This window comes from Podarcis cretensis (genome assembly GCF_951804945.1).
Source record: "Podarcis cretensis genome assembly, chromosome: 10".
NCBI classification, from domain to species: domain Eukaryota; kingdom Metazoa; phylum Chordata; class Lepidosauria; order Squamata; family Lacertidae; genus Podarcis; species Podarcis cretensis.
Window position 1 is genome coordinate 1,824,458 of NC_137179.1, and position 27,570 is coordinate 1,852,027.

The following is a 27,570-nucleotide window of genomic DNA, read 5'->3' on the forward strand; positions in this document are numbered from 1 at the left end:
TTTCTTTTTATTTCTACCTCATTAATATTAAGCACATAATAGTTAAACTGCAGGCCCTGACATATTAACATAAATTACCATATGCAAAAGAATTTCCCCGCCCCTCGGAGGGGGCGTGGCTTCCTCGCGGGAAGTTTCCGGAGTGAAAGACAGCCGCCGTCGCCCGCCCGCCCTGATTGGCCTACAACTTCAGACCCACCTCAGCAGCGCGGCCGCTGATTGGTTCCCTGCGCCGGTGGAAGGGGGAGAACCTCGCTTCCTGATTGGCTCCTTGCGTTTTGTTTTCGTGCGGCTCGCTTTGTGGGAAAGAGAGGGAGGAGGAGAGAGAATCCCGCCCTGCTGATTGGCGGACGCGGCTGCGCCGGCCGCGGCGTCACCCCGGCAACGGCCCAAGCCCTGCGCTACGGTTGGAGGGGCGCTCCGTCCGTCTAGGAGCTACCCGGGTTCTGATTGGACGAGAGGCGGGAGCTTGAAGGGAGCAATCCGGAAGCGGCGAGGGGGCAGAGACCAGGGCACTTCCGGTGCTGATGTGGCCGGAACCCGGAGAGGACGCGGGCTGAGGAGAAGAGCGGTGAGTCTGCTGCCGGGCCCGGCCAGGCCAGGCTGCCCCTCGGCGAGCCCTTAGGCTGCTCCTCCGGTGGGGGGGGGGGGAGGGAGGCGCGCAGGCAGAAGTTCCACCGGTGCAGCTCAACGGCCGTTGCACTTCGGCCTGCTGTGCGGCTGCTCAAATTGCAGCTGCTGCTTCTTCTTCTCCTCCTCTGTTGGAGGGAAGGCGGCAGAAGTCCAACAGGGGCAGCCTCAGGTCGGCCCAGGCACGGCTCAACCGGTAGAGCTCCAAAAACCGGGCTCGGAGTAGAGCAGTGTTTCCCAACCTTGGGCCTTCAGCTGTTTTTGAACTACAATTCCCATCATCCCTGACCACTAGTCTTGCTAGCTAGGGATGATGGGAGTTGTAGTCCAAAAACAGCTGGAGGCCCAAGGTTGGGAAACACTGGAGTAGAGGACCCTAGCGGTCCCAGTTCTGTAGACCTGTGGCATCCTCAGGCCAGCGTGGCTGCACCTGTTGAACCTCGGCCTGCTGACGCTGGGAAGGGAGGGGCAGGGGTGGGAAGGCACTCTCTGTCACCCCCACCTGGGAGCTGCCTGGCACCTCCCTCGCAGCAGACCCCTTCCTCTCTCCAGGCCAGGTTGCCATCAGCTCTGCATCCCTCTGCTCCTCTGTCTTGGTCAGCCTTCTCTCTGCTCCGCTTGCAGGCGTCTGCCCATCAAGGCACAGGAGCGCCATTTGGGTCTCTGTTGCCTTGCAGGTGTTCTTTAAAGGCAGCCTCCTCTTCTCAGTCTCTGTCCCTTGGACTTCCCATAAGCCGGAAACGGTTGGTACCCTCCGCTTGCCTTGCAGCAAGGTTTATTACTACTACTACTACTAATAATAATAATAAAAATTATTATTTATAATCATCTGGCTGGGTTTCCCCAGCCACTCTGGGCTGCCTCCAACAAAATATTAAAATACAATAGTCCATCAAACATTAAAAGCTTCCCTAAAGAGGGCTGCCTTCAGATGTCTTCTAAAAGTCTGGTAGCCGTTGTTCTAAGCAAGCTCTAGCTTAGGGCCCCACTCTCTTGCCCCCCCCCCAAAAAAAAATTAAAGAAATACAACACCTGGATGTACATTTCCAAAATATAAGATAACAAATTAGTAAAATAACACCTACATACAGCAACAGTGTTTTGTGTTGTTTAGGCTCCTATGATGTAAGTCACGGGCCCCTGCCTGCTAGCCTGCTCCCCAAAATACCCCTGGTTTGCTCCTTTCTATGTATAGGGTGCCTACATTCTGCATGGACTGGTTGCAGGGCCACATGTGCAAACGGCTTGAGACACCTATTGGGTCCATAAATGACCATATAGCATATATTCAAAACAAAAAACAGCCACAATTTGTTGTGGACAACGGACAGCTGGATGTCTAAAGGGTCTCATTACCTTCAGTAGCTTAGGGCCTCATCAAACCAAAATCTGGCTCTGTCGCCACCGCTGCAGGTGCTCTTTAAAGGCAGCCTTCTCTTCTCAGTCTCTGCCCCTTCGAGTTCTCATAAGCTGGAAATTGTTGGTACCTCTGCTTATCTTGCTGGTTCCAGTGCACCAGTTTGACAGCTCTCATGTGACTTGGGGTTGCTTTCACACTGCATGGCATTAGCCTGGCTCTCAAGTAATGCACAAATGAGCAAATGTACTGCTTCCCTGAGAGCAGGTTGCAGCATCCCTCCCTCACCTGTGGCCAAGCCAGGAGTGAAATAGCCATGAGCTGTAACTGGGGTTTGCTCTTGGTTTACCACCCATGGTTTGTCTTAAGTCAAATCACAAAGCTGAGTTCACACATCATGCAGACCCAAACCACGGCTTAGCCTCTGATAGCGTTGCAGAAGCAGTACCACGACCATCACTCCAGGAACCCGCATGTTTGCTTGCCTGCTCAAAGCCATGGCTTGGGTGAGCGTTATATGCAAACTGGGCAGTTACGTTTGAAACCAGGAAGTGGCTAAAATGTTCCTTAAGTTTGTAATCTTCCATTCTGTGCCAATGCAAACGAAGAGTGGGCTGTGGCCTCGGTTACTTTGACAAGCTGGAATTAAGCAAAGCTTGTTTTGTTTTATTTACTTACAAAAATATAGAGCGCTATTTCATTAAGAAAAAACTAAAAACAGTTCACAACAGAAATAGCTAAAAATATGTGGTAAAAACATACTAAAAAGTTAAAAACAGGCATCAGTTAACCAGTGTGGAAAGATGTATTCTTATTTATGCCATTTTTAAAAGGTGGGGTTTTGGGGGGAGGGTGGGTGTTTTTGGGTTGTTTTTTTGATTATGTATATTGTGGTTTTATATTTTGATTTTATTCTGTGAACCGCCCTGAGACCTCCGGGTATAGGACAGTGTATAAATTCAATAGATAATAATAATTCTTGCCTGCTGAATCTCTGTTGACAGAGTATTGCACAATACTGGGCGGGTAACACTAAAAGGCATTATTTCTCATTATCAAGTGATCTTTCCTTGATAACAAGGCATAAACATTCTGGAAGAGCAGAAGCAGGTGCCTCAGGCTTATTACCTTAATTAACCTTCTGCAGAGGAGTTGGCCCAAGGAATCTGTTTGGGTTGCCACTCACCTGGCCTGATGAATCACCCTCGCTGCTTACTTGACTGAAGGGCTGCTTTGCAGAAGGCTCTGTGCTGGAAAACCACAGGTGTGCTGCCATGTGAGACAAAGAGGTATCTGATTCACCATCTCTAAGTGTAGCTTTCCTAGAGTGAAGTGCCGTAAAGTGCAACATTTCCCAAGCATGCATTTGCTGTAATCCATACAACAGCCCAGTAAGGTTAGTCAGTATTATTATCCCCTTAATACAGGTAGCTGGGCAGTGATGTGGGGCAGAAAAGAAATCCCAGTGCTTGCTTTTTCTGTGGAAAATTTTCCAGTTTGTAAGTTCATTAGTAACAATCAATGGATGCTAATTTCAAATAAACGTTACACAAGCTTGGCAGTTTCAAGGTTTTGTAGTAAAAGTGATGTGCTACGTTAGACCACTCTCTAGGGCAGGGGTAGGCAACCTAAGGCCCGGGGGTCAGATCTGGCCCAATCGCCTTCTAAATCCGGCCTGCGGACGGTCCGGGAATCAGTGTGTGTTTACATGAGTAGAATGTGTCCTTTTATTTAAAATGCATCTCTGGGTTATTTGTGGGGCATAGGAATTTGTTCATATTTCCCCCCCAAAATATAGTCTGGCGCACCACAAGGTCTGAGGGACAGTGGACTTGGCTCATGGCTGAAAAAGGTCGCTGACCCCTGCTCCAGGGCTTCAGAACATTTCCTGGTGCAAATTTTACCCTATGCAAATCATTGTATTTTGCATAAGCAATTCTCTCCCTGCTTCCCGAAAACCCACATCAGGTTAGGTCCTGGGTTGCCCAAGGCGGCACTTGGTGAATCTTGGCAGACTTGGACCAGGGACTCACTGATTCACAGCACAGTTTCTTGGCCACACTCATGCCAGTGAAGTCAAACAGAATTAACAGCTTCTGAGAAAGTGCTTGTTGCTCTCATGCTCAGCAGCCCCACCCAAAGCGCCCAAGGCAGTTGAGCAGGAAACTCTTATCGTCAATGTCCGGGTAGCCTTTGCTGACCTTCTGGCTGGTGTTTCAGTGTCCCCTCAGTTGTGTGACCTGGGCAAGAAGAACACCATTTATTGGAAAGTCAGGAAACTGTTTTTATAAATAAAGGGTGAAGCAGCAGGAACAGGGAATGCCCTCCCTTCAAGCGGCGGCGTAGCTGGGGCCTTCCAATGCTGTTGGATTGCTGCTTCCATCACCCCTGGCCTTTCACAGTGGGTCTGATGGGAGTTAGATTCAGACAATGAAGGTTGTAAAGTCTGTCAGGATATTTGGTTTTGATTCTGCAGCACTTGAAATGTCCATGTTTTGACTGCTGTAGGGAAGCGGTGTGGGTGTTGAGAATGCAGGTGATGAGATCTGGGAATCTGTTCGCTCAAGGCCACTGCCTCTGCCCATCCTCCCTCTGCCTTGAGCAGTTTGGAGTTGCTGCGGGGGTGCTCTGCCTTTCAGGGTTTCTTGGTTCTGGTGCAGCAAGTTCAGGCTTGAAAGTCCGTCTTTGGAACATCCCAAGCGTAGTGTGCATTCCCCACTCACACATTTCTGTTTTTAAAATAATTTGTGGCCCATGGTTTACCTGAAAGGATAAATAAAAGGATTTGATTCCTTTTTCAGCTTCTGCAAGCTTCCTAGCCTAGTTGCTTGGAGGTAACTCTGTAGGCTGCCAGGCAGGGGCCCATTTAGAAACCTGTGTGAAGAAAGGATCTATGGAAATGTCCTTTACCCCATCTTCAGCTGTGAGGCACATTCCTGATTTCTGTAACCCAGTGAAGTGAATTTCCGGCTTCTGACCAAGGCAAACACTTGGCCTGAGGTGGGCGGGTTGTGTGTGTGTGTGTGTGTCATTCTGTTTCCACGCGGATGTTTCATCCTGGACAGCAGCAGATGGGGCTGTCCCTTATTCCATGCATGCTTGAGATGTCTGGATGCTTGATTCTGTGCGTGGCCTTGGGCAATAAGCAAGTTCTTCCTTGCCTCTTTTGGCTACGACAGCATGGCGGAAGCACGTTCCCTGCGCAGCAACTAAACCCAGCCCCAAACCTTTCCCGTTTGTGTTTGTGCTGACATCCACTTTCTCCTCCTTCTTCTCTGTCCTGCAAGAGCTGGAGGCTCAAGATGCTGAGCCGCTTGTCGGGACTGGCCAACACTGTCCTGCAGGAGCTGTCAGGGGAAGGAGAGGCTACAGAGGCTGCAGATCTGCCTGATGTAAGTAGCTTTTTCCCAGCCGAGGCCTGCTGCACAGTGGGTGTGGGGAAGGAAGGGTCTGCAGCATGCATGTGCTTCTCCCGAGTTGCCAGCTGGGCTAGGAGGTCCTGGCTGCACACAGGCAGCCGAAAACAAGGAGGGCATTTGTGCTCAAAGCCTGTGCCTTAAATTGTCTTGGAAACAGGCAGAAGACAGCATAAACACTGGTGATGAGATGCCTGCATTGTGGGGGATTGGACCAGATGACCCTTAAAGTCCCTTTCCATGCTGCAGCTCTGTGATTCTATAATGCGCCATGCACACTAATTCTGTGAGAAGATGAGCTGCCACCTTATGCACTGGCTCCTGGCTCCTCCATAGAGACCGTGGGGCATTCATTAGTAGATAAGCCTCAGCTCCAAAGCCACCAGTCCGGAGGATCCCCACCCCCAGCTGTGTTTTCAGTCCTGCAGTCCAAGCAGTATCACACCATTTAGAGCTGCTTCACACATGCACGTTCACTGCCTGCTTTCGCACCCATTGTGTCCTTTCATTACCGATGGTCTACAACTGAATACAGTGGTACTCCTGGATCCGTTCCGGAGCCCCGTTCGCATCCTGAAGTAAACGTAGCACGCGTCTGCGCATGTGCGGGTCACGTTTTGCCACCTCCGCGCATGCGCGTGATGTCATTTTTGAGTGTCTGCGCATGCGCGAGCGGCGAAACCCAGAAGTAACGTGCTCCATTACTTCTGGGTTGCCGTGGAGCACAACCCGAAAATACTTAACCTGAAGCTACTTCAGCCCGAGGTGTGACTGTATGTGAATAGCGTCCTCTCAGAAGTGTGCCAATTGCGGCAGCCCGCATGTTCTGTCTGTGGTGCTTGCTTTGGGATGGCTCATTCATAGATGCCATCACCTGGCGACCGCTGCATGAAGTGGACATCTTTGTGTGAAGCAGCCCTTGATTTCTCAAAGCTGTTTCTGATTACCGCCCTCCGGGACTCTCAGGGCAAATCCACACCATATGTTTAAAACACGTCCAATGCACATTTAAGCCCATGACTACCTCCCCTCCCCACTGCCCAAAAATCCCAAGAACTGTAGTGTGTTAAGGGTGCTGGGCATCACAGCTTGGTGAGGGGGAACTATAATTCCCAGAGTTCTTTGGGGAAGTCATGTGAAATGCCTATGGCAACATGAAAACAGGCCTTATCTGTGGTGGCTCCCCATTTGCGGAACGCTCTCCCCAGGAGGGCCCACCTGCCATCTTCATTACATATCTTTAAGTGTCAGGTGAGAACATTTCTCTTCAACCAGGCCTTTGGCTGATTAAAGAGTGTATGGCTTTTTAAAAAATGTGTTTGGGTGGGGTTTTTGGTATTATGTGTTTTGTGCTTTTATTCTGTAAACTGCCTTGTGTATGTACATTTTATAAATAAAAATAATACGGTGCGGATCTTCCGCCGCCAGATGTTTAGTCCTAGGGATGAAGCCAGATGTTGGGTCCTTTGGCCATGGCGTTGTTACACAGAGTTCTTCTTGTTACCCCGCAGGGGCCGGTCCTGGAGCCCAGCCAGCAGAATGGGGAGGAGACGCCAGAGGACGTTCTGGAACGGCTGGGCCACATGGAGAGGCTGGTGGCGCAGCTGAAGGACCTGGTGCGTGAGAAGGATGCTCAGCTACAGCAGAAGGATGTCCTGCTACAGGTACCATTCCTCTGGGAGGGATCACTGCTCAACTCTTCCCTAACTGGGAACCTTTCATCTGCTGCGACGCTTAAAATCGCAAAACCGAGATGGGGGTCAGGAGGCCATTGAGCCCACCTCTTGCCCCACTGCAGGGCCTTGGCCTCATGTCAGCCTTTGAACATGCTGTCATTCCTGTATGTAAAAATTCCCTCCTCTAGGAAGAAAAGCAGGCTGCGGAAGCCAAGCTGCGGAAGCTGAAACTGCAGGCCAAAGCTAAGCTGGCATCTCAGAGCAAGCGCCTTGAGCAACTTTCAGAACAGGGAGCAGCATCTCCCGCCACGGACCCTCTTTCTTCCACAAAGGTGAGACTAGCCAGCCTCCTGGTCCAGAATGCTTATTCTGCTTTCTATATGGCACACCTTTTTATTTCTGGACCTCACCTGCCCTCTGTACTCTCAGAAGCCATTCTTTGCCCTGGGAAGTAGCTCAGCCACACAGCTGGTTGCTGAAACACTTTTGTCCCTATTCGCTGCTTGTGTCTCTTGTCTGCTAAGCCGCGGCGGACGCTAGTGAGCTGCATAGACCTGAGATCCTCCCACATTGCCATGAAGTCCTTGCTTATGTCCCCTCTGGCTTCTGATGTGCCTTCCCAGGTACCTCTCAACAAACTCCTCTCCCCAGCAGTGAGGACTCGCAGCGTGCCTCTTTTCACATCTAGGAAGCTTTAGCTACAAGATTAAATTACGAAGAGCCCAGGGAAAACCCATGTTAGTGTCCTTTTTTAAAAAAAATATTTTTTATTAATTTTCCAATAAAAAACATCCAGTTAACATATCCAATTATAATCCAATTAAAACAAAAAACTAAAATAATAAAAGGCCAAGTTTTTCGGGGCTCTGCATAGTCTGGACCTCTGAAGCACATCTTCAAATCTGCCTCCCATCGTTGTTTCCATATCTTCCACATCCCGATTTTAACGCTTTAAAGTTCTCCGTCCCTGGCTCTACGATTCTCAATCATGTCAGATATCATATATCCTTTCAAAGCCATGTTTGTGTTCTAATAAAGCTAATGCGTTAAAAAATACTCAGAAGTGTTTGGCCAGTGGGTTGACCGAACCTCCTCTTTCCCAGTCAGAAGTATGCTGTTCACAGATCACTCCCTTTCAGTAACTTGCTGCCTCTTTTTCAGAGTGACCAAGGGACGCGTGATGAGCGGGAAGAGGAGACAGAGCTTCTGCAAAGGCGGTGTCGGGAGCTGCAGGAAGAGCTGGAGGCAAAAACAAGAAGCCTGGAGGAAGCACAGGCCCAGGTAGGGAGGAAACAACAACAACAACAATTATTTATACCCTGCCTATCTGGCTGGGTTTCCCCAGCAACTCTGGGTGGCTCCCAACAGAATATTAAAAACCACGATAAGACATCAAACATCAGGAGGAGGTTGTGAAGGCTTTTTGTAATACAGTGGTACCTCAGGTTAAGAACTTAATTAGTTCCCCTGCCTCTACCTTTTTATGTGACTTAACAAGAATCCCCCTCCCCTAATGAGTCAGAAATTAAGGACTTAAGCTGTGGATTTAAGGCTGTGTGGAGATAAACTTTCGATCCAAAGCAATGTTTCAAGATGAAGCTGGAAAGCTAAGAGTTTTGGAGTGACGCAGTCAGGAAAAAATGCCGTTCGCCATTTTGTGAGGCATTGTGGGAGCTCTTGGGTCTGGGAGGAGAAAGAGAGAAATAGAGTTGTTTACATATCGTGAATCAACTCCTCGGTGGGACTTAAGAGCGACAAATGCCAAAATTTACGATGGAAAAAGTGATGTTATCTACGAAGGAGATATATGGAAACCATCTGGACTTAGTGGAGGAACGGGAAATCCACACAGGATTATTACACTTGCTATCGGCTTAAGGAGACTAACAGAAGAGATCGTAAAGGAAAAAGAGAAATTATACGAACAAGATATGATGTGGCAACACCAAGATAAGACTGGATAGAATTATGAACTTTGTTTGGACTGATTGGGACTGATTTGGACATTAACGCAGTAATAAGAAGATGATCTGAATTCCCCTTTGGATCTTGAAGTATGGGTTCCCCCAACAAAATTTAAAAATTTGGCTTTGTAATTCAGAATTTATATGATGTGATTTAATTTGATGTGATTGGCCAGTTAATAAATTTTTTTTTTTAAAAAAAGAACTTAATTAGTTCCTGAGGTCCATTGTTAACCTGAAACTGCTCTTAACCTGAGGCACCACCTTAGCTAATGGGGCCTCCCGCTGCTGCTGCACGATTTCTGTTCTCATCCTGAAGCAAAATTCTTAAGCAAAGGTACTATTTCTGGGTTAGCAGAGTCTGTAACCTGAAGCGTCTGTAACCTGAGGTACCACTGTATCTTAGTCGCTTCTTTTGGCATTCTGGGACTTGTTTGAGCAAGGGCAGAATTTGGAATTGCGGCATAGAGGTTAGAGAATTGGGCTAGGACCTAAGAGACCAGGGTTCAAATCCCATGAAGCTCACCGTGTTGCCTTGGGAGTCAGTCATTCCTCTCAGCCTAACCTACCTCACAGGGTTGTTGTGGTGGTTAAATGAGGAGGGAGAGAACCATGTACGCCACCTTGAGCTCCTTGCAGAAAAAGGTGAGATGTAAATGCAATAAATAAATAAATAAATGGAACTCTCTGTACGTTGAGTTGGGTCGTGGCCACCTCCTGCCACTGGCTTCTCGGCAGCTTATTCTGAGATGCGTTCAAAGGTATTGCCTCAGTGCATTGAACAGCACAGACATAAGGAGATACTTCTTCAAATGGCACATAGTTTAACTATTGAACTCCCATCTGCAGGAGGCGATGGTGGTCATCAACTTGGATGACTGTTGGAGAGGATTCGGCGATTCGAATCCCTGCGACGGGGTGAGCTCCCGTTGCTCGGTCCCTGCTCCTGCCAACCTAGCAGTTCGAAAGCATGTCAGAGTGCAAGTAGATAAATAGGTACCACTCCGGCGGGAAGGTAAATGGTGTTTCCATGCACTCTGGTTTCCGTCACGGTGTCCCTTTGCGCCAGAAGCGGTTTAGTGATGCTGGCCACATGACCTGGAAAGCTGTCTGCGGACAAACGCCGGCTCTCTTGGCCTGAAAGCGAAACAAGCACCACAACCCCAAGAGTCGTTCGCGACTGGACTTTACTGTCCAGGGGTCCTTTACCTTTACCTTAACCTTAGGCCACATCAAAGTGCAAGTAGATAAATAGGTACCTCTCTGGCGGGAAGGTAAACGGCGTTTCTGTGCGCTGCTCTGGTTTGCCAGAAACGGCTTAGTCATGCTGGCTACATGACCAGCTCCCTCGGCCAATAAAGTGAGATGAGCGCCGCAACCCCAGAGTAGGCCATGACTGGGCCTAACGGTCAGAAGTCCCTTTACCTTTACTAGCTACAAAGGCTATGTTCAATATTGGAGGGAGTTAGCCTCTGAACGCCAGTTTCCGAGGGATCACAAGCGGGGAGGATAATTTTGTTGCCTGATAATTTTCAGGTCCTGTCTGTGGGCTTCCCATAGACAGGTTGCTGGACTCGATTTAAAATACTAATATGAGTTTCTTCGCTCCTTGAAAACCCTTTTTGACTCCCAAGGCACAGGGCATTCCTGCTAGCAGCTTTTTAACTTGTGTATTCTGTTGGCAGCTCAGCGCTCTGCAAGAGGAGGTACAGAAGAAGGACTCTCTCCTCAAGGAACAGGCCCACCAGCACCAGGCTGAATTGCACCAGCTAGCCGCCCGTTCGGACCTGGAAGCAGAAATGCAGCAGGTGTGTTGGCAGAGGTTTGGGGGTGAGGGGTGAGATACGCGCTCCAATCTGGGCCAGTAAAAGGGATTGGAGGGCTCAGACAAGGAGAGCCAGAGACAAAGAAGCCCGCAGGTGAAAGGTCCGTGCTGTGATCTCTGGATTTGTGCCTCTGAGCCTGGCAAAACTGGTGTTCTCTCTGTCTCAGAACCTGCGGCTGTTGCAACGGAAGCTGGAGGAGCAGGAGGCAGCCTTGCTGGGGCGGACGCAGGTGGTGGAATTGTTGCAGCAGGAGCTGAACATTACTGAAGAGCAGAAACAGGTACTCGCATTCAAGACGATAAGAGCTGGAAGGGGCCAGAAGCTTCCACTCCCTTTGCTGCAAAACAGGACGGACCACCCATCAACTCTTCCCATCCTTTGGCTGTTGGCGCATGGTACCACTAAACCTGGAGCCCAGTGTGTGACAAGCTGTGTTGCAGCACGTTCTGGCCCAGGGGTCAGCAAACTTTTTCAGCAGGGGGCCGGTCCACTGTCCCTCAGACCTTGTGGGGGGGCCGGACTATTTTTTTTTGGGGGGGGGGAATGAACAAAGTCCTATGCCCCACAAATAACCCAGAGATGCATTTTAAATAAAAGAAACACATTTTACTCATGTAAAAACACCAGGCAGGCCCCACAAATAACCCAGAGATGCATTTTAAATAAAAAGGCACTTTCTACTCATGTAAAAACACCCTGATTCCCAGACCATCTGTGGGCCAGATTGAGAAGGCGATTGGGCCGGATCCGGCCCCCGGGCCTTAGTTTGTCTACCCCATGTTCTAGTCAATTGTCCACAGAGCAAATACCATATTTTCCGTGTATAACACTCCTATTTTTTTGGGAGGGGATTGAGCAGAGTTGTTGAGCTTTTTTGCGGGGGGGGAGGGGCACCGCCGCAACTCACTCTGCAGCCACCTCCATCGATCGTTTGAACGCACACCGCCAACAACCTGCATGCACACTAGATGCAACCGCAGCTGATTGCATGCACACCTCGCCACTACTGTAAACAGAATGCACAATTACCACAGCCAATCATCAGCAGGCCTTGCCACAGCAACCAATCACACGCCCATTCGGCGCTGCCAGTCTCCTCCTGGCTGCTGCCACCAGTCGCACATCCTCCCTCTGCTATCCGTGTATAAGACGGCCCACAATTTTTGCCTGTTGTTTCTAAGGAAAACATCTTATACACGGGAAAATACGGTAGTCACAGCATATCAGCATTTCAGGGAAGTCACATACATCAGCGTAAAGGAGGAGACTTCCCCCCCTACAAGACTCCAGGGGGAGAATTCTCTATAGACTTGTGACAATGTCTCTGTGACATTTAATTCTGCAGTACAATACAATTGCATCTTACTACAGCGGTACCTCAGTTCTCAAACGTCTCCGTTGACGAATGTTTCGGAACCCGAATGCCAAAAACATGGTAGTAAATGCTTCCGTTTTTGAACGGCTTCTGCTGCGTGTTTTTCAATTTTCTCAGTGGAATTCGCCGGTTGCCCTTTGTGCCTTGGTTTTCGAACGTTTTGGAAGTTGAATATTCTTCTGAAATGGATAACGTTCAAGAACCGAGGTACCAATGTATTATTATTCAATTTGTATGCCACCCTCTGTCTGTAGGTCTCAGGGCAGTTCATAGCATAAAAATACAAGATGAAACACAAAATGCACAACAACAAATTCACAAACCAATAACTCCCCTTCCACAAATACATTGAAAAGGATATAGGATGTCAAACAGCTAAAGGCCTGATTAAAGAGGAACTTCTTTGCCTGGAGCCTAAAGGTGCATAATGAAGGCAACAGCTGAACATCCTAGGGGAGAACATTCCACAAACGGGGAGCCATTGCAGAAAAGGCCCTCTTCTTGTGTTGCCAGCCTCCGGACCTCTCGAGGGGGAGGCACACGGAAAAGGTCTTTCCAGGGTTCTGTGCTTGCACAAAAATCGCTTTGCACCCCTGAAAGGCGTGTGTTCTCCTCTTTTCTTTCCAAGGTCCTCTCGGAGAGACTCCAGAAGGTGGAGGAGGAGCTGGATTCCGTGCACAGCACCTCTGTTTCCGAGAGGGAGGAGTCCCAGAGCCTGGTGGAGAGGCTGGAACTGGAACTGGCAGAGCAGAAGCTGGCCTCCCACCGCTCACAGGAGGAGGTGCAGCGGCTCTCTCAGGAGCTTGCCCAAACGAGGGCGGACTGCGAGCGCCAGAGCCGAGATGCGGAGGAGAGACACGTGCGGGAAATGGCAGAGAAGAGCCAAGAGATTGCTGCGCTCCAAAGAGCAGAGCAGGATATGCGCTCCAGCTACGAGGCTCTGCAGTCGGAGAACGCCCACCTGCGGCAGAACGCAGAGCGGCCACCGGAGCACTCCTCCGAGGATGGCTCTTTGGCACAGCAAGGTCAGGAAGCAGGCCTTTGTCTGCAGAGATTGCGGGGGTTAATGGAAATAGGCCTGAATTCTTGAAAGGACAAATTCTGGAACCTTGGGAGGAGGGAGCAGTTTTTCCAGCTTTGCTTCTGTTCACTGTGTTGGAACGATCAGTCCTAGATACAGTGGTACCTCTGGTTGCGAACGGGATCTCTTCCGGAGGCCCATATGCAACATGAAAGGAATGCAAACCGCAGCAGTGCATCTGCGCATGCAAGGGTTGTGATTTGCCGCTTCTGCGCATGCACATGATGTCATTTTGCGTGTCTGCGCATGTGCAAGCAGCGAAGCCCAGAAGTAACCCTTTCCGGTACTTCTGGGTCGCCATGGGGCATAACCTGAAAGAATGTAAAATGAAGTGGACGTAACATGAGATTTGACTGTATTTGTTCTTCTGTTTTTTTAAAAAAAATTACATTTATAAACCACCTTTTCCTCTAAGGCGCTCAAGGTGGTGTATATGGTGCTAGGACCGTTCTACTCTCATGTAGGACCCTGGCAGAGACACATGCCCGATTGGCATGTTCTCTCCCGCCTGGTTGATCGGGAGCTTCAAAAGCCACCTTCAGCCTGAACATCACAGCGACCAAGAGGCATCAGCACACAATCCTGCAGAGTATTTGCAGTTTGCGTAACAGAACTCAGTAGCACAGCATTTTGGCTAATCTAGGTTTATTTACATAGAATACCCTCGGAGCATTCTGACTTAGCTCCTCCTCTTTCTCATCAGGCAGCAAAGAGAGAAAGAACAAAGGACAATAGTCCCACTTCACGGAACGCAGTAACATAAACATCCTGTCTCTGTCACTTTCCACTATGTGGAATGAAAACGTACACCGTCATGTGATAGACAACAATCTCATGACTGCGAACACGGAACAAGAATCCTAACACGTGGTTCACCTTCCCCCCTCCATTTTATCCTAACAACAACCCTGTGAGGTGGGCCAGGTTGAAACACGGTGGCTGGCCCAAGGTCGCCAAGCAAATTCCATGGCCGAATGAGGATTCGAACCCTGGTCTCCCGGGACCTTGTCTGACACTAGTTATGTTGTTTGAGGCTTGAGTTTGGCAGCATTTGGGGGGTTTGCTTGGGACGGCGGTGGTGCATTGGTTTGAGGAACAGGTCAGCTTGCAGACCCGCCATCCTGATTGCTGCGCCTTTTGGCAGCCTTTGTTTCCAGGTTTTTGAAAGAGGGCCCGAGGGCAGCTCTCAGAATGGAAGCTTGTCCTTCTTTTACAGAGTGAAAGCTGAGTCCTGGTGACAACCACTCACTGACGGAAAAGCAAATTACGCAAGTGTAGTGCAGGATGACACAGCCCTTTGTTGGTGCTGGCTCCGAAGAGGTGGCGCTGGCTCCAGATGTGGCTGGGAAACTAACCTTCCACGTTTGTTTCCCCAGGGGAGCTCCCAGAAAGGCCCAAGGAGTCTGACCATTCACAGGCCGAATCCAAATCACTTACAGCTCAGGAAGGAAAGCAGCTCTCTACGCCGAGCGAGGTAACTGCTTCCCCGAAGGCCCCAGTGAACCAGGGAGGGGGGCAGACCAGCCTGTTTCTGGCCCCCGCCAGCTGTGCATGTGTCCTTTCATCACTCCATTCCATCTATTTCCCACATCAATCTGCAAAAGTTAATTTGTGTTCTGTGTGTCTTTCTGCTCTCCAGCTGGCCACTGGAGAGGACGCAGCAGCTTTTGCAAGAAATGCCTGGCAGGATGAGCAGCGCAAGACTCTGGAAGCTCTGCAAGCTGAAAATGGTACCTTTTGTCCTCTTCTTTCACCACTTTCCACCTTCTAAAATCTGTTTGTGATCTGCTTTCTCCAGCCAGGGCTGTGTGGCTTCCCCCCAGGAATCCCGTATAAATAGATTAAGATGAAGAACAACTGCTAATGGTTCCAGGGGAAGGGAGAAGAGCTATGGGTTCAATGGGCTGGAGGATGATGATACTGATAAATATACCACCCTTAATCCAAAGATCCCAGGGCGGTGTACAACATTAAGAACATACCTTACGCAGCAGAATAGTAAAAACATAGTACAGAGTAAAACAGTACACAGAATATTAATAAAATAATCATCAAAACAGCTCCCTCCACCTATTCACAAGAAGAAGAGTTTGGATTTGATATCCCGCTTTATTACTACCCTAAGGAGTCTCAAAGCGGCTAACAATCTCCTTTCCCTTCCTCTCCCACAGCAAACACTCTGTGAGGTGAGTGAGGCTGAGAGACTTCAGAGAAGTATGACAAGCCCAAGGTCACCCAGCAGCTGCATGTGGAGGAGCAGGGAATCAAACCTGGTTCACCAGATTACAAGTCCACTGCTCTTAACCACTACACCACACTGGCTCCACAAGATACACCACAAGATAGATAGATAGATAGATAGATAGATAGATAGATAAACTTTATTCGCATTAGCCAACAGCCATAGCAACATAAAACAAGCAATATATACAATTAAAAAGACAGCAATGGGTAAAAAGGGGAATCAAATGACCAAGATTATCGTTCAAATAGTGGCCCTTAATCTCACTGCACACTCGATCAACCTAGCAACCTTTGCTGTTGTCATTTTGATCTGATAAAAGAAAGACCAATGTGGCCTCAGATGGGCAGCCTGGGATGGTAAGTAAGAGTGAGGTGATGGTCTCATTCCTCAGATCTTTGCAAAGGGGACAGGACAGGAGAACATGAGCCACTGTTTCCAGACTGCCATCTCCACAGGGGCAGAGTCGTTTCTCAGTTGGAATCTTTTGGTATCTGCCCTCAAGTACGGCAGAGGGCATCCCATCCAATCTGGCCAGTGCAAAGGGATATTTTGGGATAGTTAATTTATACAAATACGGTGCCAGGGAATCAAAATGAGAAGGGGGAAAAAGGCATACCAAGGACAGCGTTTCTTTATAATCTCCCTCCACCTTTAATAGGCAAGATGTTATTTAAGGCCTGGGCAAAGAGGAATGTTTTTGCCTGACACCTAAAGACATGCAGTGATGGTGCCAGGTGAGCCTCCGTGGGAAGAGCATTCCACAACTGGGGAGCCACCACAGAAAAAGGCCCCGTTCTCGTCTAACCCTCTCTTGGGAAGGTGGAAAATAGAGAAGGGCCTCGTATGATAAGACTGTGAGTTTTTGTCCAGCTTTCCAGCTCCTCTCCTTTGCAAGGGCCCAGGGTTGTGGGTAGATGGCACCCTTAAAAAGAAACACAGCCGGGATAATTCAGAGTGTTCTTGGCAAAGATCTTGACACAGCTAGACTTCTGAGAGATTACGATAATCATGTTTGTTGCAGCGCAAGTGGGTGTTTGCGCTTGGAGGGGGCGGTACTGTTCTATTGTTAAGCTGGATGGGTTTTTAAGATTTCACATGCAGATGTGTCTGTTTTTAAGGCAACAGCTATATAGACCCTTAACAACCTTGCAAGGGAGAGGCCCCCTGTTCTCCTGTGATCCGCCTCTTCAAAGCAAGTGGATTCTGCTAGTTGAGAATTCAGGAAGGCAGGCTCAGCATCAGGCAGAGCACCCCAATTTGAGACTTTTTTATCTTCGGGGCCAAAGAGCAGATCATTTCATAGAAGTTTATGGAGTGATGTGTGGCATGGAGAGTACTGGGACTCCGGGACATCTTAGGAAGCTGAATTGGGACGCGGCTGGCGCTGTGGATTAAACCACAGAGCCTAGGACTTGCCGATCAGAAGGTCGGCGGTTCGAATCCCCGCAATGACGAGGTGAGCTCCCGTTGCTCGGTCCCTGCTCCTGCCAACCTAGCAGTTCGAAAGCACGTCAGAGTGCAAGTAGATAAATAGGTACCGCTCCGGCGGGAAGGTGAACGGTGTTTCCATGCTTCTGTGGTTCGCCAGAAGCGGCTTAGTCATGCTGGCCACGTGACCTGGAAGCTGTACGCCGGCTCCCTCGGCCAATAAAGCGAGATGAGCGCCGCAACCCCAGAGTCGGTCACAACTGGACCTAACGGTCAGGGGTCCCTTTACCTTTAGGAAGCTGAATCTTTGAAGATTCGGGGCAGATAAAAACCCAACCCTTCTTCATAGTTAAACTATGGAACTTGTTCCAAAGGCGAAAGGGGATGGCCTCAACCTGGATGGCTTTAAACGCAATGCAGACAAATTCATGAAGGCGATTATGCTAATAACCCAAGTCTCCTTTAAATTGCGCCATTTCCCTGAAATGCTCCCCTCCCAGTCTTCCCGTCCTCATCCTTTCCAGAGAGCCTCAATCCTGGTGAGCTTTTACTTTCCCTTGAGAAATCGTCGCTCTTGAGAAGCGTGTCCCGGTGCCATCACCTCTTCCAGGACATCTTGTAACCCTCCTTTCTCTAGAGAGGATATGAGCTCATGGCCTGGCCTGGCACCACTCCATTTACAGCTCTGACCCCAAACTCCGGCCTCCTTCCAGATCCCGCTTCCTCCTTGGCTGCTGCTTCTGATTAACACCTCTCCTCTCTCGTCTCCCTTTTCAGAGACCCTCCGCTCCAAAGTTGCCATGCTGGAAAAGAGGCTCGAATTCCCTGTGGTTTTGGCAGAGTCAAACCAGGTAACCTCCGAGCAAAAGTAGAATGGACGAAGAAGCCCTTCTAGTAGGCTAAGCACCTGGCCTGAGAACGGCTCCTACTAAGCTGCTCTCTTGGCTGCACCCAGCAATCCTCTTTGCTGGGTTATTATTAGGAGGCTTAATATGGGACACACAGAGAGAGAACGCTTAGGAATTTCACCTGGAGTTTTGCCCACCCTCTTAACTGGGCTTTCAGAGCACTGCTGTTGCGTCCTCAGAGGTGACCCTTCTCCCCTTGTGTTTCCCCTACATTTTATAATCATAATAAATAATAAATTTTTATTCATACCCCTCCCTTCCCAGTTCAGAAACCAGGCTCAGGGCGGCTAATAGCAAATTTAAAACACTTAATTGATGCAACAAAAAACAGCATAAGATACAGTATAAAACGTGAATAACAATAAATTCAGAATTCAGAAATGGATTTAGGGGGGAAATCCATCCAATAAACATTAGATGATCACCAGGGCTAGCTGGCTAAATTAGTCCTATTTGGGCCAGTGAGGAGACCAGGGGAGAATTAGCTGTGGGATCCCAGAGCGGGTAATCTTCATAAAAAGGGGAGCGGGAGGGAAGGAAGTGGAATAAAAGATCAAGCTAAGTTCAAGGCTAAGTTCAAGTGGAAAGCCAGGTGGAATAGCTCTGTCTTACAGGCCCAACGGAAGGAGGTTAAATCCTGCAGGGCCCTGGTCTCCTGGGACAGAGCATTCCACCAGGTTGGAGCCATCACTGAGAAGGCCGTGGCCCTGGTGGAGGATAATCTGACTTCCTTAGGGCCTGGGACCTCTAAACTATGGTTATTCATGGACCTTAAGGTCCTCTGCGGGGCAGACCAGGCATGCAATTTGCATGTGCTCTCAGCTTTTTCTGTTGGCAAGCCGCTGCTGCTCCCTGGCCCCTCTGCAGCCAGACGGTTCTTCAGTAGAGCCAAAATGCACAGCTGCCTCTTATTTCCACTGGCAAAAAACAGCTCCCCTTTTCACCTGTCCTGAATGAGAAACTCCTGTTGTATTCGCATTAACGACTTCTCATTTTTTTCTTGTAGCTCAGACATCATTCATATGTGTGTGTTCGTATATGTGTATATATACACACACACATATACCCTATTTCCCCATGTATATGACTAGGTTTTTCCCCTAAAAAATAATGTCAAAAATTAGTGGGTGTCTTATACTCTGTGCCATCTCCCCCCATTTTCTTAAATCTGGATCCCCCCAAAATAGGGGTTGTCTTATACATGGCGGTATATGTATCATTGGCATCTGAAGGAACGCTAATCAAAGTGATATCTTTGGGGTCTTTTTAGGAGCAAGTATCAGACCAGTAGATTAAAGCGAACCATAAAACTATTATTATTTTGTTTCATAAAATTTACCGTATTTTTTGCTCCATAAGACACACCTTTTCCCTCCTAAAAAGTAAGGGGAAATGTGTGTGCGTCTTATGGAGCGAATGCAGGGGGGGAGGCAGGCAGGAAGAGCCCCCCAAGAGCCGCACACAAGCTCAGCTCTTGCAGGCTTTTCCCCGAGGAGGGAGAAGGGACTGACGCGGCCAGTCAGTCCCTTCTCCCTCTTCGTAGAAAAACCTGCAGGAGCCGTACGCTCCCGGCCGGAGGGGTGTCGCGCGGCTAAAGAGGAAGCCAAGATAGCCAGCGGGATGGATCCTGCTGGCTGTCTTGGCTTCTTTGCTCTTTGGGTCTGGGGGGGGGGGGAGAACCCGGGCTTCCCCTGGCAGCCCCAAGAAGCCCTGGGAGAAGCGGACAGGCTGCGCACATAATATTTTTTTTCTTGATTTCCCCCTCTAAAACCTAGGTGCGCCTTATGGTAAGGTGCTCCTTATCGTGCGAAAAATACAGTATATTCTGCTTGATTGTTGGAAAAAACTCAGAGTGGTTTACAAACAGACAATAGCCTCGAATCTATGAAAGGAATTCTGTAGAAATAACAGAGAGAGACGCAAAGGTGTCTGAAAATTACGCCAAGTGTGGCTTGCTGTGCTGCAGTTGGGCTCCCCTGAAGCCTGAATTCTGGCATCACAAACTTGCAACTGCTGTTGGAGGAAGCCCAGCTCTTGAGGGTTACTTGCCTTGTGGAGGGGTCTGCTGAGGTTTCCCCCCAGCCTGGAGGGAAAATCAGTAGCCCTCTGCCCTGGGATTTTATTCCATTCATCTTTCCCTTCCTTCAAAGGCTTCAGGCTCAGCAGAGCAAAATATCCTCCTATCTGCAGGTGGGGGAGCGATGAGCCATTGGTCAGTGATGAGTCACAACAGTCTGGAAGGGCAGTACAAAGGCTTCTCGCGAGGAGCTTTGAGGGTGTGGCAAATGGTTGCTGCATATATAGAAAGGAAAGCTACAGGACCAGCTCCTGGCTCCCTTCTGTTTTCACAATAGACATCCAAATCATCCAGTCTGGTGGTTGGTAAAACTCGAGACCAGTTTACCTATGAGATCAGCTTACCCCACACATGCCTAGTCCTCCGCTTCAATCGGCAGAGCTGGCGCTGTTACAAGTGCGACAAAAAACTCGATATTTTAGTAAGGCAGCACCTACACTTTGGAACTCCCTGCCGATTGATAGCCGGTAGTGCCGTCACCAAACTCTTTTTGGCGACTGCTAAAAGCATTGTTGTTTAGACAAGCCTGCTCAGATCTTTAGAAAGTAGATACGAATTTTAATCTGCTTTTAGTCCATGGTTATTTTGAAAGTTTAAATTTATTGTTCTTAATTTATTATTTCATTTTTTTTGTGTAAGCTGCTTTGAGGTGTTTGGTAGTTGTTTTTTTTTTACAATCGAGCAGTATACAAATTTTATAAAATAAATAATAATAAAACACTTCCCTTTCTCTTCTCTTTTCCCCCCAGAAGGTCAGCTGTGCTGAAACAGGCGTTGAAATGCAATCTCAGGGGGCTTCGGGGCTGCCATCTGGAGTTGATGACCCCTCTCCTGCGCCTGGCAGTAAGCATCTCGAAGCTGTGTGTTGCAGGCATTGAGGTGGGGAGGCACTTAGGGGACAGGTTGAGGGGCCTCGGGTGGCCTGCTCTCGCCTTCCCACAAGTGGGGAGCCACCGCAGAAAAGGCCTTGGGACCTCTCATGGAGGGAGCACACGAAGAAGGACATCAGGGGATGATGGCAGGGACTGAGTCAGTTCATATGGAGAGAGGGGATCCTTGACGTATTGCGGTCCTGAGCCGTTTAAGGCTTTGTAGGTCAAAACTGTCACTTTGAAAAATCAATAGCAATAATTTAAAACTTTCAAATAGTTGAAAGTGCCACAAAGCTGGCTTTTTCTGCAGCTGACTCTCTCCTGTGTTCTTTGGCTAGGTGTGCCTGACGGTCTGGGAAGCAACAGCGTTGAAGGCCTCTGCTCACCAGATGATCCTGTTGCCTTAGCTCAGGTAGGAACCAGAACCACCACCCCCCGCCCCGCTTCCATCTCCTGGATTTGCTTTCTTGAATTATCTCTCTCTCTCTTTTTTTAACAAAAGCCCTGCAATACTTTTCCTCTCCCCTCCCTGTCCCTTTCCCCTTGTGTGTTGTGTTTGGTTAGCAAACCTGCAGGAAGGGACTGTCTTGTCTTGATTATATGTAAGCCACCGTGGAAGCATTTCTGTCAACGAGCAGGGTACAAATGCTCAAAATAATAATAATAATAATAATAATAATAATAATAATAATAATATATACAAAAATAGGCCCCCTGTCATCCCCGTGCTACAATCATGGGGGGAAGTGGCAGAGATGGGAGCTCTGATTCCCTCTGCTGTGCTCATTCCTCAAACTTTGCCTTGCTGGAGAACTAAACTTCCCCTTTTCCTCATTTCAGCCCAGCCCAGAGGCCACGGACAACACACCCCCTGGTCTCCTGGACTACCTTTCTGCAAAGAAACACAAAGATCTGTCCGTCTTGATGCTGGAGATGCAGGAGGCGCAGGAAGAGATTGCGTTCCTGAAGAGGCAGCTTCAGGACCCTACCGGAGTTGAGCCTCCGCCGCCAGGGGAGTCACAAGCCAGTGGCGGAGAAGAAGACGGGGTGGTCCTCATTCAGAGTGATTCGAGCAGCAGCTCGCTGGTCACCGTAGAAATTCAGGAGGAGTCCTCTCCCCTTCCGGAGACACTCTTGGGGAAAGACGACCTCTCCACAGAGGACAGAGAAGCAGCTAAGGAGCCTTCTCCAGCAAAGCAAGAACTGGAAAGGTTGCATCTCGAAATTGCCGGGCTGCATGCAAGCCAGCAGGAAGCAGAGGAGCTCCACAAGGGGGTCTTGGAAGAGAGAGACACAGAAATCAGGCTGCTCCAGCAGCTGGCAGAGGGTTCCTCTGGGGCCGTGGACACTCTCCGTGCCGAGAGGGATCAGCTCCTGTCCCAGCAGAAGGAGCTGGAGGAGCAGGTGAGGCGGCTGGAAGGGGACCTGGCTGACTCGGAGAAGCGGCAGCTCTCCAACCAGCAGAGCGGGGCGTCCCAGCTGGCCCTGCTGCAAGAGCAGCTCCAGAGCTTCCAGAACGAGGCCAAGTCCAAGGAGGTGAAAATTGCCGCTCTGCAGAAGGACCTGGACGAGACGCAGCGCCGTCTGGCGGAGCAGGACCTGCAGGGGAGGAGCCTGAGAGGCTGTCTTGAGGAGGGGGAGCAGGAAAGGCAGGCGCTGTCAGGACGGCTGCAGGAGGCCTCCAGCAAGGTCGAGGAGCTCTCCCAGAGCCTCGCGTCGAAGGAGTCGGAGGCCGCCCGGCTGCAGGGGCTCCTCTTGGAGAGCGCTGCCGAGGTGGAGAGGCTGCGGCTGGACGTGGCGGAGCGGGAGCAGCGGATGGCGGAAGTCAGCATGGGCATGTCAAGCCGGATGGTGCAGCTGAACGAGGAGAAGTTCTTGCTGGGGAAGGAGCTGGCGAGCCTGACGGAACAGCTGAGTCTGGTGGCAGAAAGGAAGGAGATGAGAGAGCAGGGCGTGGGGACGGAGGAGGAGGAGAAGGTGCCTGAGCAGCTGGCGGAGAGATCTTCACCCACCAGTGAGGAGGCGGAAGCGTTGCGGAAGGAAAACGAGCTCGTCCGGAAGAAGCTGCAGGCGGCTCTTGTTAGCAGGAAGGAACTCCTGATGAAGGTCCACAAACTGGAGAAGGCACTGGGAGCGGGGAACGGGGAGCCTGCAGGACCTGGGGCCAGAGTCCCAGAGGCCCGTAAGGATGGAGAGGAAGAGGAACCCCCCGAGAGCAGCGTAAGCACAGAAGGCAACGGGCGCCCTGCAAGGCGATGCAGGGCCGCTTCTCTGGGCCAGCTGGTTCCGGAAAAGGAGGCCGAGCTGCAGCGCATCTTGGGGGAAAAGGAGTCTGCTGTGCTTGCGCTGCAGGCTGTGGTCGGGGAGCTTCGGCAGAGTGTGCAGGAGAAGGACCTCCTCATCGGTGCGCTGCAAGCTGAGCTTGAGGGCCGCAGCTCAGCCCCCAAGAAACAGGCACCAGCCAGAGAGAGCACGGAGGTTTCCGCCATTCCTCCTGCTCTTCCTCCGTCAGACAGCACTGCTGAACCCAGCCTGGAAGGAGAGCCGAGGGGTGCTCTGGAGGAGAGGATCTGCGCTCTGGAGCAGGAGAGGGAGCAGCTGCAGAAGAAGCTCCAGGAAGCCCTGGCCTCCCGCAAAGACATCATCAAGAAGGCCCAGGAGAAGAACCGCCATCACCGCGAGCAGCTCAAGCAGCAGAAGGACGACTACGGTCTCCTGCAGGAGCAGTTTGAGCAGCAGAGCCGAGAGAAGGAGAAGCTGCAGAGTCAGCTCCAGGATCTGAGCCAGGCCCTGGAGAAGGCCTCTCCCCCTCCTGAAGATCCGGCCCCTGGAAGCTCCATGGCGGCCGAAGATTTTGCAGCTGTGGAAGCACTCAAGGCAGACCTTGAGAAGCTCAAGGCTGAGAAAGGGGAGCTGGAAGCCCAGGTCAGGCACCTGGAAGGGGAGCTCAGGAGCAAGTCTGAGGCAGCTCTGCAGCTCCAGGAGCAAGTCGGGCAGTTGGTAGCTGAGTTGGAAACAGTGAAGGAAGCCTGCCGCCAGGCCGAAAGCCGTGCAGCAAGCCTTGGGCGAGAGCTGGAGGAGAGCCAGGCCGAGGCTGCAAGGCAAGAGGGTCTGAGGCTTCACCAAGCAGCTTTAGAAGAGCAGAAGCAGCTGGCCAGCAAGGAAGAAATTGAACACCTCAATGCTCAACTAGTGGACAAAAGCGAGTCTTTGCGTGGCCTGCAGGCGGTGCTGCAGGAGAGAGAGGAGGCCTTCAAGGCCCTGCAAGGACAGCTGGAGGAGGCCCAGAGCAAGGAGCGGTCCCAGCGCCTGGAGGCTGAAGCCCAGCAGAAGTCGGAAGCGGCGGCCGCCGAGGAGCAGTCCAAGAGCCAGCTGCAAAGGAAACTGCAGGCTGCACTCATCTCCAGGAAGGAGGTGCTGAAGGAGAGCAAGGCCCTGAAGGAGGAGCTGGCCGGCACCAAGGCTGCTCTGGAGAAGACGTCGCGCCTCCTCTCGGAGGCAGAGAGCCGAGCTTCCGAGCTGGGGAAGGAGAAGGAGGCCCTTGGGGAGAGGCTGGCAGCTCTCGGAGAGGAGCGGGAGAAGCTCATTACGGAAGTGGACAGAGCCCTGGTGGAGAACCAGAATGTCTCCAGCTCCTGTGAGAGCCTGAAGCTAGCCCTGGAGGGCCTGACCCAGGAGAAGGCCCGGCTGGAGGAGGAGGCAGATGCCTTGCGGCGCTCCCAAGCCCAGGAGCTCTCCGAGTGGCAGCGGAAGCACGCGGAGCTGCAGGCGGAATACGAGACCCTCCTGCAGTCGTACGAGAACGTCAGCGACGAGGCGGAGAGGATGCAGCGGGTGGTGGAGGGCGTCCGGCAGGAGAAGCAGGAGCTCTTCCTCAAGCTGAAGGGAGTGGAGGCGGAGAAGAGGGAGGCGGATGCCCGCCTGCAGGGGGCCGAGCAGGAGATGGAGGGGATGCGGGAGAAGATGCGGAAGTTTGCCAAGTCCAAGCAGCAGAAGATCCTGGAGCTGGAAGAGGAGAACGAGCGGTTGAGGGCGGAGATCCATCCTGCGGACGGTTGCCCAGAAGGGGCAGAAGGGGCAGGCGGCGACCTCCGAGAAGAGCTGGAGAGCTCCAGGCAGGACTGCAGATCCCTTTCCAGCCAGCTGGAGGTTCTCAAGGCTGAGAAGGACGCCCTGAACCAGCAGATCCAGGACTTGAGGCAGGCGCTGCAAAGCAAAGCACATGTGAAAGAGGAGGAGGTGGTGGCGGCAACGAAAAGTGAGGAAGTCACTTCCAGCTCCTTGGTGGAGCCCCTAGAGGCTCAGGTGGATTCAGGATCACGTTGGCAGCCTCCAGAAGCCACTCCCACACAGGAAGACGAAACCTGCACAGCCAGCCCACCTCGTGACAAAACAAACGGGTCCCTGCAGCAATTCACTGAACAAGTTGCAGACCTGGAGGAGAAGAGGCAGGTGGCAGAGAAGGAGCTGAGCAGGGTCCGGAGGGATGTGGAGACCCTGAGCGAGGAGAAGAAAGTGCTGGAGGGACTGTTGGCTGCCAAAGGCCGGGAAGTGGAAGCTCTTCAGGAGAAGGTCCTCGAGATGGAGCAAGCTGGCCAGCAAACGGAGGAGCAGCTTGCCGGAGCCCTGAGGCTGAAGGAGGCCTTGGAGGCCGAGAAGGACGATCTGGAGGAGAGGCTCATGAACCAGCTGGCGGAGCTGAACGGGAGCATCGGGAACTACCAGCAGGACGTGGCGGACTTGCAGAGCAACAACCAGCAGCTCCTGAGCGAGGTGGAGAGCCTTCGAGCGGCCTTGGACCGCTTGGAGGATGAGAAACGGCACCTCCTGCAGGAGAAGGCAGATGCAGAGAGGAAGAAAGAGCACGTGGAGAAGCTGAAAGGTGCCTGGAAGGGCGACAACGGCCGGGCACAGGTGAAGGAGCTCCAGGAGCTGCTGAGGGCGAAGCAGCAGGAGGTGAAGGAGCTGCAGAAAGGCTGCATTAAAAGCCAGGAGAAAAGCAGCAGCTTGGAGAAGACCATCAAGGCCCTGGAGTTCGTCCAGAGCGAGTTCCAGAAGGAGCTGGATGCCGCCAGGAAGAGCTTGGCCAAGGCCGAAGAGGACACCCAGAAGGCCCAAGCAGAGCTGGCCGCCTGCAGAGTCTCGCTGGATGATACTCAGAGCGAGGCGGCCAGAGTCTTGGCCGAGAGCCTGAAGGCCAGAGAGGAGCTCCAAGCGAGCAAAGCAGAGGTCCAAGCGCAGCTGAGGGCGAAGGAGAAGGCCCTCGAGAGGCGGCTGGAGCGGGAGAAGGACAAGCACTCGAAGGAGGCGAGGAACATGGAGGAGAGGCTGCAAGCCCTGCAGAGGGAGCAGGCTCGCTCGGAGGCGGCAGCGCGGGACCTGCGGGAATCCCTGCGCCAGAAGGACCAGGAGGCCAAGCAGCTGCAAGGCAACCTGAACCACACCTTGGCCCAGCTGGCTGCCTTCACCCGGAGCATGTCCTCCCTGCAGGACGACAGGGACCGCGTGATCGATGAGTCCAGGCAGTGGGAGAAGAAGTTCAGCGAGGCCATCGAGAAGAAGGAGCAGGAGGTGCGTGCCCGGGAGCAGGCCTGTGCCACCTTGGAAGAGCAGGCGAAGCAGATGGCAGCCCAGGTGGAGGACCTGCAGAGCCGCATCGCCAGGTAAAGAAGGGTGGTGCTGGGAGGAAGGGGGTGGCTGCCCCCTCCCCAAAAGACCCTGAGTGTACAGGGAAGGGTTGTGGTCCAGTGATTAGAGCTGTTCTTGGACCACAGCTCCCATCGTCCATAGCTAGCAGCACCACTGGTCAGAGATGATGGGAGTTGTAGTCCAACCACAGCTGTTACATTCATTCCCCCCATGTTGGCTTTATTCTAGGTCAGGGGTAGGCAACCTAAGGCCCAGGGGCCGGATGCGGCCTAATCGCCTTCTCAGTCCAGCCCGCGGACGGTCCGGGAATCAGCGTGTTTTTACATGAGCGAAATGTGTCCTTTTATTTAAAATGCATCTCTGGGTTATTTGGGGGGCATAGGAATTCGTTCATTTCCTCCCAAAATATAGTCCGGCCCCACACAAGGTCTGAGGGACAGTGGACCGGCCCCCTGCTGGAAAAGGTTGCTGACCCCTGCTCTAGTTTCATCCGGAGTTCATAGAACAATAGCTGTAGAATTGGAAAGGACCCACAAGGGTAATCTAATTCCCTGCAACGCAGGAATATCAACTGAAGAATCCCTGACAAGGCCGTCCAACCTCTTTTTGAAAACCTCCAGGGAGGAGAGCCCACCGCTTTTTGAGGGGGGGGGACACGCTTAGCTGGAATCTCCTTTCTTGTCATCTGAATCCATGGATGGGTTCAGGTTCTACCTTCCGGGGCAGCAGGAAACAAGCTTCCTCAAGCTTCCATTGACAGCCCCTCTCTGTCTTCTCTTCTCCAGCCTAAACACCCCCAACTCCATCAACCGTTCCTCATAAGGCTCAGTTTCTAGAGCCTTCCATCTTCTGCACACCTTCCAGCTTGGCCCCATGGGATTCGTTGGCTAGATTACTTTATGAATCTCCCGTTAGCCGTGGGATCCTGCCTGCTTTTGATGGGGAGTGAGGACAAAACAACAACAAACCTCTGGTTACGTGAAACATATTCAATAAACACGCAAGATGTAACCGGCTGTATGTTTGAAAAAATGATATATACTGTTTATTGTATTGAATTGTAGAT

General features: G+C 51.2%; 1 protein-coding gene across 3 annotated transcripts in view; it reads left to right on the top strand.

Moving 5' to 3' along the window:
• The first annotated feature begins 452 nt into the window (after positions 1-452).
• Positions 453-27,570, top strand: part of GOLGB1 (golgin B1) — a 76,127-nt gene continuing 49,009 nt past the window's right edge. For 2 of the 3 annotated variants that reach the window (XM_079992079.1, XM_079992077.1), the window contains exons 1-14: positions 453-571; positions 5,275-5,379; positions 6,915-7,067; positions 7,268-7,411; positions 8,241-8,360; positions 10,729-10,851; positions 11,036-11,149; positions 12,873-13,269; positions 14,702-14,799; positions 14,965-15,055; positions 17,776-17,849; positions 20,733-20,826; positions 21,194-21,267; positions 21,696-26,518. In XM_079992079.1, the coding sequence (XP_079848205.1) occupies positions 5,290-5,379; positions 6,915-7,067; positions 7,268-7,411; positions 8,241-8,360; positions 10,729-10,851; positions 11,036-11,149; positions 12,873-13,269; positions 14,702-14,799; positions 14,965-15,055; positions 17,776-17,849; positions 20,733-20,826; positions 21,194-21,267; positions 21,696-26,518 (6,395 nt within the window). In that variant the 5' untranslated portion in view covers positions 453-571; positions 5,275-5,289. The remainder of the gene's footprint in view (positions 572-5,274; positions 5,380-6,914; positions 7,068-7,267; positions 7,412-8,240; positions 8,361-10,728; positions 10,852-11,035; positions 11,150-12,872; positions 13,270-14,701; positions 14,800-14,964; positions 15,056-17,775; positions 17,850-20,732; positions 20,827-21,193; positions 21,268-21,695; positions 26,519-27,570) is intronic. The other variant, XM_079992078.1, reaches the window with a different exon arrangement.